Source organism: Nannobrachium achirus (genome assembly GCF_963921795.1).
Source record: "Nannobrachium achirus genome assembly, chromosome: 15".
Taxonomy (NCBI): domain Eukaryota; kingdom Metazoa; phylum Chordata; class Actinopteri; order Myctophiformes; family Myctophidae; genus Nannobrachium; species Nannobrachium achirus.
In genome coordinates this window covers 26,652,185-26,665,698 of record NC_137822.1, presented here as the reverse complement: position 1 = coordinate 26,665,698, position 13,514 = coordinate 26,652,185, and the positions used below count along the sequence as shown (strand labels likewise).

Genomic DNA, 13,514 nt, shown 5'->3' with positions numbered 1-13,514 from the left:
TCCGGGACCCCTAGGGGGTCCTCAGAGTTACTACAGTGGGGCCACCAAATCCTTGTGTGATTTGATAATTATTTTCAATTAAAAGCTTTGAACCCTCGCATCCCCTATTCTGAGGAGAATTTTAGCTAAAAGCCTTTTTTCAGCAAAAAGGTTTGGTGTAGAGGGGAAAAAGAGCAGACCAAGTACAGAGTGAAAGGTCAAGTTTACTACGTATCAATGATTGAAGTGGGTTAAAGTGTCTTAAAAAAATAAAAAATAAAAACATTAGAACCAACATAGACTGATGACAGTGCTGTCAAACAAGTCGATGAAAATCTGCATAACACATTCATACCATTATGTAGAGGGGGTCCCTGCTTCATCTCTCTCTCAGTTAAGGGGTCCTTGGCCTGAAAATGTTGAAGACTGGTTTAAGTGTTCCTTTTCATCTAACAAACACTAACACAGTCCTTTGGGTACCAGATCTGCCACCACAGCAAGCTGTACTGTAATAAAGTTTACAGATAAGGTAACAGACTGGCTAAGAATCTGTCACACCTTTGAGGATTGGAGTTAATTAATGCAACTTGAATCTCTTCTGCACATTCTGCAGTAGGGTGAACTTTGGCTGTCTGTCTGGCCAACCATTTAATCTGAATGGTGGAGATTCTGGATGAGTCACGGAGCAAGTCCAAGCCCAGGTGGTGAACTTGAGGATGACATTCATATTTGATGATGAGAGCTCCCTTAAGGAGCCTGATGCTGTCTGTGCAGCTGACCCTGCCCCCCCCCCCCCACTGGCCATGAAAGCCCACCCAGTTGCAAACTGTGTTGATGTTACATGGACAATAAACATGTTTACTCTTACTCCACTGCCCCAATAGACCAATTTCCTGAGCGCTCCCCTGTAGAGAGCGCCACTGCCATTTCTGCGGTGTAAACAGCAGCCAGCGTTGGAGTTATTGAAAATGGGAAATACTCAAGTAAAGTACAAATACTCAAAATACTTAACTACAGTAAATGTAGGCTACACGTTACTTTACAATACTGTTTACACCGCAGAAATGGCGGGCGGCGCACTTTGCAGGGTGTCGCTCAGGAAATCGGGTCTATAGGCTCTCTCTCTCTGTGTGTGTGTGTGTGTCTGTGTTTGTGTATGTGTGTGTGTGTATTTGTGGACATAGAGCACACAGCTCTGATGTCTCGGTTATAAACTGTTGTTGGATTATTAATCATAATCCATTAAACGCACTGAACCTCATTCAGTCAGTGCCACTGCAGCATACCGGTATATGCTGCAGCCTGCATGTCATTTATAACATAATAGACTGAAGCATATTCACAATCACAGCTATGTTCCTATCTCAACTATCTACGTACGGGCAGAAGCAGACTAGAAATTAGAAAAGTTGGCTTGTGATTAAATATTTGGAGGTATGAATCCCAGGACCAACTGGAAAGAATCAGGCCTCTGAAAGTAAATCATTTAACTCTCCTCTCAATCCATCCTGCAAACTGTCAAGGTGCCTTTTGATTTAAGTTGTTTTAATAGCACCAGCAGGTCTATAATGGAGCTTCCCTAGAAGAAACATAGAAGCAGATTGCATCGGACAGACTCTTGGTATAAATTAACAACATAAACAGTATTTCTGTCTTCATTCCTATTTTCTGTCCTATGCAGTTTCAAGATTAGACGCTAGACAGTCTTATAGTCTCGCCTAGCCAGATAACTATTCCACAATCTCTGAATGCTATATAGAGTCTGGAACTACAGCTCCGAGGCAGGAAGCTGTCATCTTCAAGTAATTTCCCTTATCGAAAATATATCTTTAGATTGTTTTGTTTTTTTATTGCCATTTCCGCTAAGCAGCAAGCTACATGTGCTTAGATGATTTTGAGTTATATTTGGATAATATTGCGCGACTGTAAAGACGCTTTTCAGAGCTTCCGTGCTCCAGACTGTATGACGGAAGCATTTGGAAATTGTGGGAGGCAACAGTCTGGCTCGCGAGACTAAGCCACTTAGGATCGGCTTAATTGCGATTTGGAAAGTGACAGCCACTAATCCTCTGATCTCTCAACTGCTCTCTGGCACAAGAGCCCAGTCAAAAATGGCCCTACAGAACACATGCATACGACTAATCATTTTAGACAATTGTTTTGTCTCTAAGCCTATCAGGTGTGCATAAGACCTCGTTGCCTAGACAATTGTTTTAGAAAGAAATCTATTAGAATGTTTTTGTGTTGATTCACTACTAACTAGCCCTTACCCGTTCAAAGATATGAGCTCCGAAATGATGTGCAGTGTGTGGGTTATGGGATGTGCACTGTGCACACAGTATATGAAGGATGGAAAGTAACTTTAACTGGTGCTTGCATGCTAATATGTAGGAGCATCAATGTAAGAAATACCCGGGCCAGAAACCCGCCTGCCTGCACACCCCCCCCCCCCCGTGTGTGTGTGTGTGTGTGTGTGTGTTTGTGTGTGATTGTGCATGGCCTGAACAACAGCGCCCCTCCCTTAACATGTGTGGTCACAAAAGGTACTGTAGGCTAAATAGATATAGATACACCATAAAAATGCTAATATACAGCATACGATTTGTGAAAGTGACAAACGGGCTTCACAGTTATGTCAGGTGTGTTCATATGCTAATGGTGATGCGATTTCAGATCAATTGCTCCAGCCACTGAGGAGAAACGCTGAGACAGACAGACAGACAGACACTCACTCACTCACTCACTCACTCACTCACTCAGACATTCGCAAAATTATAGTATAGATACATAAAACATAACAAATACTTTTTTTAAATGTGCTTCTTGATTATTCGGTTAATCAAAAATGTTAACTGATAATCACAAGAAGATAATGGATAGTTGACTTGCAACCCTATGCACAAGCTCTTTGACTGACACCCTGGAGTTAAGTAATGGTGTCAGAGAAGCTTCTATGTGAAGCCTTTAGCCAATACTGTCAAGCCGAACCAAGAAGGCAGCAAGAAGAGCACACCATGATCACTGCTACAGGGGTGTGGCTGGTAGCACTGTCTGCTACTGCCACTCTACATACAAACTCTCTTTCTCTCTCTCTCTCTCTCTTTCTGTGTGTATGTATGTAGAATATGTATGTAGAATAATATTGTCTCAAATACATTTGTGAAAATGATTTCCCGGGCCCAAAATATATTTTTAATATGTTTATTTGCATATTTGATACTCACTGCGGTATATCACATTCAAATCATGCTTTTAATTTCTCTCTCACTGACACCATCTTATACCAACTAACTCTCAGTCAGCAGCAGCAACAGCAGAGGGTGCAGATGTGAGGCTGCGAGGACTGCATCTGCGCGTGTGTGTGTGTGTGTGTGTGTGTGTGTGTGTGTGTGTGTGTGTGTGTGTGTGTGTGTGTGTGTGTGTGTGTGCGTGCGTGCGTGCGTGCGTGCGTGTGTGTGTGTGTGTGTGTCTGTGACAGAGGGTGACTGAGATTAGTTATAGGTTGGTCCTTCAGTAGTTAATGGTGTTGGGTGCCTGCATGAGTGTGTTACAGAAGTTACCCTAAGTGCAGCCCACTACAGCTTGGACTTCTCTCTCTAACTGCACCTTTTGAAGCCTGTATGCATGCACACACCATGGAGAGGGGTGTCACTACTGTAAATGATAATGATAAGTCACCGTCAATATTGATCTGATATGCGCGGTCATTGCAGTGTTTGCAGGCACCTGGCCTATACCCCATGCCTATAGCAGCCATGGAGTGATGAATCACTCAACCCATTTGCCTCACTCATGACAACGCTGGGGAAATAGTGACCTTATACTGTTCTGTCACTGACTGTACATACAAGATCCCTTTGATTAAACAGCAGAGACGCATGGAAGGAAACACTAGGTCCTCCTGGCTGCCACCCACACCCACCCGCACCCTCTCCGTTCAACCCTCTCTTCATTGAACTGCTGCTAGCAAGCAACTCGCCATTATTTCAGCCGGCACTGGGCAATCCTCCAGGATGGGGCTGCTTGCCACTGCCCAGAGTGACACATTTAACGTGCCTTTTGAATGCCTGCTTCCAGCTCTGCATCGCACACACGCACACGCACGCACGCACACACACACACACACACACACACACACACACACACACACACACACACACACACACACCAAAACAAAAAAGGCCATGGATACAAAGCAGAGGCCATATGGAGCACAGGGGGAGAAGGAAAAAATCCACCCCAACACAGTATTGTAGCGGATGGGCGGATGCGAGGAAGCATGTGTAACAAAGAGCATAATATGGTGAAATGTAAATGTTCTAAGTTCTCGAGCGAAATCCACTAGGGCTTCTTCACTTTTGTGCATAAGAAGAACACTCTAATATACACAGTTTAAATCGATCTAGCACCGGGAGTCAGTGAGCCTGCCTGGGGCACTTGACGCCAAAGATGCTCTAAAAACCAGGCGTGGGGATGTCTCTGCATGCAGCCACAGCCTGCAGAGCTGTCATCTAAATAGGCCAGATGCCCGTTCCAGTTTTTTACAGGAATAGTAGGCTACATGTTCTGTAGTTAGCAGGTTTCAGATGTGCACAACCTCTGTAATAAGCAGGTCCTTCACCTCTGCGTGCACCATGCTGTCTTGTGGCATCATGTCATAGCCCTATACTGCGGCGATTCTTTCAACAAAATGTGATTTAAATTAGATTTCCTTTCAGTTAGCCTACTACTACCACTCTGTTACTGCAGTAGAATAACATCGCAACTCACTGTAATGCGGGGAATGTTCTTCTTGCCCTGATAGCCAGACATCTTCACTGTTCTTCTGCGCCGTGTGGACCGCTATCAATTCAATGGGATGTTCGGACTATCGACTATTGCGTTTGTTTGCAGGTTGAGTCAGAGGAATAAATAAATGTATAGAAGAAAATGTCAAAATATCAAGAGTCAAATTCCGATGTGCGATCCTTTGGGGGGTCGATGGGAGGCCGCTTATTGTGGAGAATCGGGTCAAACTCTTTCTCAACTACAAATCACGTCCTGCTGTACGCTCCCGTTCTCTGCCGATGCACCAAAGCTTCCCAGACGGACTCAGACAGGAGGGGAGGGAGGGGATGGAGTCTGTAGCCCATAGCCCGGAGGAACGGTCGGGCTGTGATTGGCCGGTTGGTTGTCAGGCAACAAGCGACGCGCCGGTTTTGCCCTATGGTTTTGCCTCTATGAATTTTGGCTCTATCTCTATGAAGTAGAAATTGGTCACATCTGAAATTCCTACTTTGTTTAGCTTATTTACAATCAGAGGTATATTTTGACAGGATATAGTCTATACATCAGAGGTGTATTTATATTATATATATATATATATATATATATATATTTATTGTTTCTTCTTCTTTTTTCTGTAATATCTTTAAAGGTACGGTAAGTGATATTTTTGTAAAACGAAATTGCTCTATAGCCTATTATAGCCTAATCGCATTGCTATAGACTAGAGTGTTTGTAAGTTTGTTCAGAAAAAGTCTTCCTGTCTTAGAAAATGAATTGTCAGGTCGGGAATCTCGGGATACCAATTTAACCCAATCAGAAGAGAGAACTCTCTCCTGATGTGGCCACCCACTTGAAATGTACTATTTTCAGTTTATTAAATAGCTCGAGAGATGAGGAGAAGACTCCTTTATTGAACAAATACTCTATAGCTATAGGCTTATAGGTTACTATCAGAATATAGTGCTTTAACCTTTGAACAGAAAACGTTTTTGTTTTGACCAAGAACTAGGCATATAACTTTCCCTACCTTTAAGTCTATGATGACTGGTGACTCAAACCTTAAATCCAATATAGCCTAACATAGTTCATAATATATCTCATCTTTGAGTTTACTCATACAGAGAGCCAGACAAGAGCCAGACAGGCCAATCACAGACCTACTGGTCATCCCTCCGGGCTATGGGATCTAGCCATTTCAGTCAGGGCCATTCTCTATGAATCAAAAGGCGCATGCGCAAGACCCCGCCCTGCTTCATTAGAAGCTAAACTCATTGGATGAATAACCAACGAAACCAGCGAAATCTTTTAATATTGTTAGTTTAATTTTTCTGAGGATTTTGCACTTAAGGCAGTAGCTAAATAGTCTATTACTAATGCCATTGTTTGTGTGTGTGTGTGTGTGTGTGTGTGTGTGTGTGTGTGTGTGTGTGTGTGTGTGTGTGTGTGTGTGTGTGTGTGTGTGTGTGTGTGTGTGTGTGTGTGTGTTTGAGTTGATGAATCAAGAGGAAGAGGATGTCTGCAAATGCATTTTGTCAAGTCAAGTGAAGTTAAGTTGCTTGGTGATTTTTAGGTAGAATTTCCTTTAATAGGCCTATTTTGTTAAGATGTCTGCATTATTATTTTTTATTTTAATTTAAACTTTTTTAAACAAGTTCCACTTTGAGTAGGATATAGGAAAACTGACAACACTTAAGTAGACTATTTCAGCATGTCATGTTAGTCAGCATGAGTTGTAAAATCCTCATCCACAGGGTTGCACCTGCAAAATGGGACAAATGGCCTTCTGACTCTTTGTGGGGTTTCCTGCAAGTCATGCAAGTCACTGCAGGCATCTTATTGATTACCTACACACCCTATAGCCTCAGAGCAGAAGTTATGCACCTTATGTGGTCCAATGCAGCACTCATGAAACAGGCGTGCTTGTGTGTGTGTGTGTGTGTGTGTGTGTGTGTGTGTGTGTGTGTGTGTGTGTGTGTGTGTCCCAACAATCAGTATATAAATTCGATTCTGACCATTTTAAGCCATAGGCTATATTAAAACCCTAGCATCCCTCTTTGGGCATGCCATTATAGAAGAGAATGCATATCCCAGAACAATTACGAATAAGACAAAAATATCATAAAAAAGGTTAATATACAGGGGGGAATCAACGTTTGTTGTCAGTGGCTATAATGACAGAAGCCACTCCCTCTGCACTGTGCAAGGCGTTAACAGTGCAGCCGGTTATGGCATATTACATCACAACATCACAGTGCTTGATGCTGGGAAGCTAAACGTGCTGTCACACCTATATGAATAACATGTGATAATGTATAAATGGTATAGGCCTACAAAAAGTCAAAACTAAACTTTATGCATAGCCTATAGCCTATCCAGACAGATTTGTTGTTAGGTATAGAGGCAACAGATGAAGAAAGAAAGAAAGAAAGAAAGAAAGAAAGAAAGAAAGAAAGAAGGAGAAATTACAGAGGACGATAAAGCAGATTATGTACCCTATCATCCAGATTTTGTAGTGCTTCTTTTCCTTTGCTCTCGCTTATCTGGACCCTTTTCGGCTGGGAGATGTCCTTTTGTCTGTCAATGACTCGCCCGTCAGTCTTCCCCTTGCCCGCCGGGAGTCCAAGGTTTAGGTCCAGGGTTTTGCTATCCGCGGATCCCTCCACCGGGCAAAACATGCCACAGAATTTCTGCCGTGCCCTGGGGCTTTCGGAGCCCATATTCCTGAAGAAATCTGACACTTCCCCGGTGGCCGACATGCTTACAGGTTGTTTTTTGCAGGGTGAACAGTGGTGATGCGAGGACGAGGTTATGGTCTACGGGGCTCTGACTGTTCCTGATACGATCCGTGCTGAGCTTCCACAGCCACCGCCTTGCCGGTTACGAGCGCAGGTGGTCGCACACAGACAGTGAGTGCACACTATATGAACAAACAGCAATCTGTTTGGCTAATGCTGCATGGAAATGCTGTTATCCTGCCGAAGGGGGTAAAGCAGCAATGAGCAATACGATATCGGACAGCCAGTTCAGGGGCGTAAAAAAAAAATCACGTCATAACCTCATTTGTAAATATTTGTAGTAGCATAAAACTGCTTACTCATGTGTCCCAATTTTAGCCCCCAGCCTTGAGCAGTTACGTCGAAGATGATCAACCTGCAAGGATAGCCTATATAAAAGCCTCCCGATCCAATCTTTCTAATTTCACAGAACCTATATGGGATATATTGCCTGAACAGCAGTGTTACCTGGCTGTACCCAATGTAAACCCTTGGAACAACGTATCAGGGCTGACGGTCCGGAAATGATGCGTCCCCTTTTGTCCAAAAGTAAAGCGTTGTTCTTGCCCTCACATAGCTCTGATAGCTACATTTGATGTCTAGTAGTGACCCCCTGAAGTGACAATCAAAATTTGCTGTTAAACGCGATAAGAATGCATGTCAATAAACTATGGGCTCATCATATGCAGACAGTGCTGACATTTTTAGAAGCCACGTTTGGGGTATCTTGGAGTTGGTAGTATGTTACTGTAAATTGGACAGTTCAGTGCTGAACATGAGACACGTGTCTCTCTCCGGCTCGACAAAAAGGGCGCTGTCCTTTCAGCACCACCCATAGGAGACTGACAAACCAAGCGTCTCTGTGCCACGCGCACGCACCGCGCGCGCGCGCACACACACACACACACACACACACACACACACACACACACACACACACACACACACACACCCGTCAGTGTCCATCTCGAACTTGATAGGCCACCTGCGTAGTAGCCTACAGATTAGCCTAGTTACAGAATATGCTACCACTTTCAAGTTACTTCGTTTCTGTTTGATTAAAGTGCTGATTCAAAACGACAAGGTTTGCAACAAGGCTTTGGAGACGAGACGTCGTGAGTCGGAGTCGTCGCTCCATCCTGCGCCGGCAAGTAGGCCTAAAAAAAAGTAGGTTCAAAAAATCGGCCTGATGGTGGCGCTATATGGGACATCCATATTGATGACATGGGTGTAGACATACTGTGTACCGATTTGTGTGATTTTAGGGCAAAATCTGTAGGAGCAGTGTCCAAAAATGTGTTTTGCAAGAATCCGCCACATGGTGGCGCTAGAAGAGGGCCATGTGAGAAATGAGGGGTGGGGTCTCCGCGCCGCCGAGGCGGACGAATAGGTACCGGCCCCGGCTCTCCCGGACGCTCCTAGCACGAGTTACGGCATTTTATGTGTGCTGCAGTGGCAGGGGGTCCTCCACTGGGGGCGCCACCACTTTTGCATCCGTTGTGGAGCACCAGGAGTCGGTGGTCCCCGGAAATTCCCCGTGAGCAGCCCCGTTGGGGTGGTCATTTTTGCACATTTGGTCATTTTTTACATCTGGGGGTCCCCCAGGGACCTGGGGGTCCCTGGAGCTCCGGGGGTCCTTGGAGGTTGTAGTTTGGCAGGCAAGGAGTGTGTGTGCAAAATCTGGCATGGATCGGGGCAACGGTTGCGGAGATATGAGCAGGGCAAAAGTGTGACATGTGACGTGTGACAGACAGACTGACGGACGGACGGACGGACTGACTGACGGACGGACGGACTCACAGTTTGTGGAGGTTTTGATAGTAACTGCGACCTGACGGTCGCAATAATAGTGGTTATAACACAATAGAATCTATTATCATGTATTACAACTAAATCCTGGTGGTCTAAATGAAAAGTTAGTGAGTGATCAGTCAGTATGATGTGTTTGGCCCTGTTTGGCCTAGCTCAGACCTACTCTAGAGTGGATACTTTTTAGTACCCTGTTTAGTACCACTTTCACACCACTCTACCCAGGTCCTTGTAGTGGAAAACCTGGCACAAGTGGGCGGTGTGGTGTGGAGTGGTGTGGAGTTGGGCCAGTGGAAAAGGGGCTTAAGTTCTGAGAAAATGACCAGCTAATAGGTAGCCTATAGCAGTGGTTCTCAATCTTTTTTGGCTGCAGTACCCGCTTACACTGATTTCCGAAGCCAAGTACCCCCTTCCCATGACTACAGCAAAATGTACATCAAAAGTCTAGTTCCACTGCCAATAAGTTAAAAATAAAATAGCATAATGGCAAATAAACATTGCTTTCTATTCAATAACAGTTACTACTGGTCAAGTAATTTATGTACTTTGGTTTAGAAATGTACAGATGAGCGGGTTCACACAAACTCTGTTAATGTTTTATCATTAACAATAACAGTAAAATACATATTCCCATTTTCAAACTTCTCACGTACCTCCTGTAGTACCCCTGTGTACCCCTAGGGGTACATGTACCCCCATTTGAGAAACACTGGCCTATAGGGGTGATGTGGAATATTTTCTTGTGGAGCTTTTGTGCTCCATGTGCACTGTGCAGTGTCCTTGTGGTTTGCCTTGTAACCCGTTGGTTAGGAATGCAATAGGCTACAGTTAAATTAGCTTTCTTTATCTTTATCTTTAAACAATGTGGGAAAATGGATAATGACTCATTTTAATTAATTTAATTAATTTCTAACTTTTTAGTCACAGTAAAAAAAAGGGAAAATTGTTGTTTATTTTTTTATAGTGGACAGGTTGAAAGTTTGCCTGTTCCATAAACTATGACTATTGGCTGTTTATGTTTTCTTTAAGGTGCTGGTTACATGCAAATAAGGGGAGTGTTGAGGAAGTCTCATTCCCAGGGGCCCATCTAGATCTGGCCCTGGGGAGAGGGGAGGGGCCGGTTCGAGCAAAGCGTGACAAAACCTTTAAGCCCAAAAGTTCATTTGTACCTCCAATGTGTTCATTTAATACCTTTAGTTGACCAGGATGTGTTGTGATTTTTTTGTTCTAATAGTCATATATGTCATTCCAACCTGTCTCCACAGGAGAAGAGACATTTCTGACGGTGCATATAAGTAATGTGCAAAGCAGACGAAGGGGATCAATTGTTCTACAGGATAAAGACTTACTGTGATCCGGATGGATCAGGGCAGGTCATAAAGACCTGTGACCTCCTGGCGCCTGTGTTATTCAACCTCTCACTTTGTCAGTCCCTGGTCCCCTCCTGCTTCAAGACGTCCATCGTTGTCTGTACCCCCGAACTCCTCCCATGCCCAGGGAGGGACACATTAGCAGTGGTGGAAAAAGGTAATCACATATTTGACTTAAGTAAAAGTATCAATAAGAAACACAAAATGTACTTGAGTAAAAGTATAAAAGTGTTGGTATCTAAGTACCAAAAGTAGAAAGTACTCATTATGCGGAAATCCCACAAGTTTTCTGGTGTATAAAATGTGTAAAAAAATATTTTGTCTACTTAAAGGGGAAGACCACCCATTTTCAATATGAACTGTCATTAATATACAATGTGTGATGACATCACACATTGTACTTTACAATACAAACCCCAAAATCAATCCTCCAGTTCTAGGCAACACAGAAGAGGGGGAACCTTTTTTTTTATTTCCACACAACTCCTCTAAGGTATATTAATGACATAGTTCAATATTGAAAATGGGTGGTCTTCCCCTTTAAGTACAGTGCTTGAGTACATTTACTTATTTCATGCACTCACCATCACCACACATCATGACCTCATACTAAGGACCAAATGGAAACAAGCTGTAGGCTTTTTTTTGCGTTATCCTTTTGATTATGGTGGGTCAGACCGATGTTACATGTGACATGTTTTATTTCATGATCAATAAAGACATCAAACTCCCCTGCTGGCACCATAATTACCGCCCAGTAGCACTGACCTCAGTGATCATGAAGTGCTTCGAGAGGCTAATAAAAGACTGCATCTGCTCCTCCTTCCCTAGTACACTACCCTCCGTAGTTCGCCTGCCACTCAAATAGATCTACGGATGATGTTATTTATTGACTACAGTTCAGCCTACCTGGAGGAGGCGGAAAAATATGTTGCAGTGGTTCCAGGAAAACTGCCTCTCTCTGAACACAGGGCAAAGGACGGAAATGCTCGTGGACCTGATGGGGTGCCACTGAAGAGAGTGAGCAGCTTCAAGTACCTTGGTGTTCACAAAAATGCACATCACAACACACACCAACAAGTCTTTGTGAGGTGCAGATTCTGGAGAAACAAGGAGAGAGCCACACACTCCAGTTCAAGATGCCCAAGCCTTTGTAAGGGCCTAAACAACTGTGCATCATAAGCCACACTGATCACTAGCTAAATGTCTAAACTATTAGAACGTACTTTACTTCATAATAATTAAGGTAAAAAATCATATTAATTGTCAAATCCCCAAGTTGGACAAACCCAAAGCTTCCTCTTCCAGCAGTTCTTTTTTAGTTAGGACATTATGCAGGTTTACCACAAGTTTCACATGGAATTAGTCAGGGCATAGACATAGTGAATCAACTATTTAACTGTGTGATGTCCTTTGTCCCAGTCATTAGTCACACAATGTAAACTCTTGGCACTACAACATTTAAAACCTCTCATGCTCAAATGTCCATGGAACAATTTAGCATGGAGACCATTATGTCCAGTTTCCATAACAACGTGCAGAGTAGAGACTAGCAAACTACTGCTACCATTTCCTCCCTTTAATGGGACCAGTGTGTGGGTGGGCCTCCATGGAGGTGAGAACACCATGTGTCATCCCATACAGAAATATTTTAGAAATGCCCAAAATGTACACCTTTTAGATTATGATTGTCATTTAGTATGGAATTAACTCACTGGTGGATTTTAAAGAGGAAGTATTGAAGGTGTGTTCACACCTATGAATAGCCTTGCATTGACAAATCTCTGGTCATTGGGTTAACGTTAATTTCATAATTGTCTTCGTCTTTTTGTCTATTATGTTGATTTATATATCCAACTTTTCTGTTACGGCTATTCTATTTTGACTAATGGAAACCAAGCTTTTCCCCACAGGAATGAATAAAGTGTTATTATCATCAAACCAAATCACGTCTGCTTGACGTGGCCCTACCTAGAACAGAGGGAGAAGGGAGAGTCTGATAATTAGAGAGGAACGTTGGCAGCCTGCCCAGTAAACAGTTGGAGGGAGCGGAGGAAAACGCTCCGTGCTGCTGCTAATCTATCAATTTGTAACTCAGACAGTGACACGGATGTGTCTGGTCATTGTTCTTTCCAGACTCTTATGTGGGAGGGCACAGTCCTGACATCCAGGCAGGCAACACATTCATTTAGATCATACATGGGCAACTGGCGGCCCAGGGGCCACATGCGGCCCCCACCTTCACTTAATGCTGTTGTATTTTTCATATCCAATGTATTTGTATTTCAGTTCATAAAGTTAACATAAGAACATATAAATGCATTTGAAATTAACAAATAAAATCAAAAAATTACTTTTCAGGATTCTACTTAAAAAATAGCAAAAACAGCAGATCTACAAGCTCAAAACGTGTCGCATTGCGACGCGTTTTGAGCTTGTAGATCGGCTATTTTAGCTATTTTTGAAAATGTAGTGGCCCTATTGTTATTTTTGAAAATGTAGTGGCCCTCTCCATCATCAAAGTTGCCCACCCCTGATTTAGATCAAGTAGATGTGTGCGTGCTTGCGACTGCGAGTGTGCGTGCGTGCGTAGTGTCTGTTTCACTCCACGGCAAATTACATACTAGTAAAGGTACTTGAAAAGTCTGTTTACTATATTCACTGACAGCCGCAACATTACTTCTATTTTCAGAAAACTTACACTAGCTTACTATATATTATAGCCTAGTTGTGGAGGACAACACATGCATTAGATTTTATATTGTCTTTAGTAAATTATACACAGCTCTGCATGCCATCAACAGTGCAAGTTCCA

The 13,514-nt window shown here is 43.2% G+C and overlaps 2 protein-coding genes across 2 annotated transcripts in view; one reads left to right on the top strand and one right to left on the bottom strand.

Moving 5' to 3' along the window:
* The window catches only part of dpysl2b (dihydropyrimidinase like 2b), a gene marked incomplete at its 3' end in the record, with an annotated part of 37,430 nt that extends 32,596 nt beyond the window's left edge, over positions 1–4,834 (bottom strand). The window contains exon 1 of the mRNA XM_080743854.1: positions 4,750–4,834. Within this exon, the coding sequence (XP_080599980.1) occupies positions 4,750–4,791 (42 nt within the window). The 5' untranslated portion in view covers positions 4,792–4,834. The remainder of the gene's footprint in view (positions 1–4,749) is intronic.
* Positions 1–13,514, top strand: part of LOC308300086 (putative flavin-containing monoamine oxidase A) — a 599,107-nt gene that overhangs the window by 551,883 nt on the left and 33,710 nt on the right. The window lies entirely within an intron of this gene.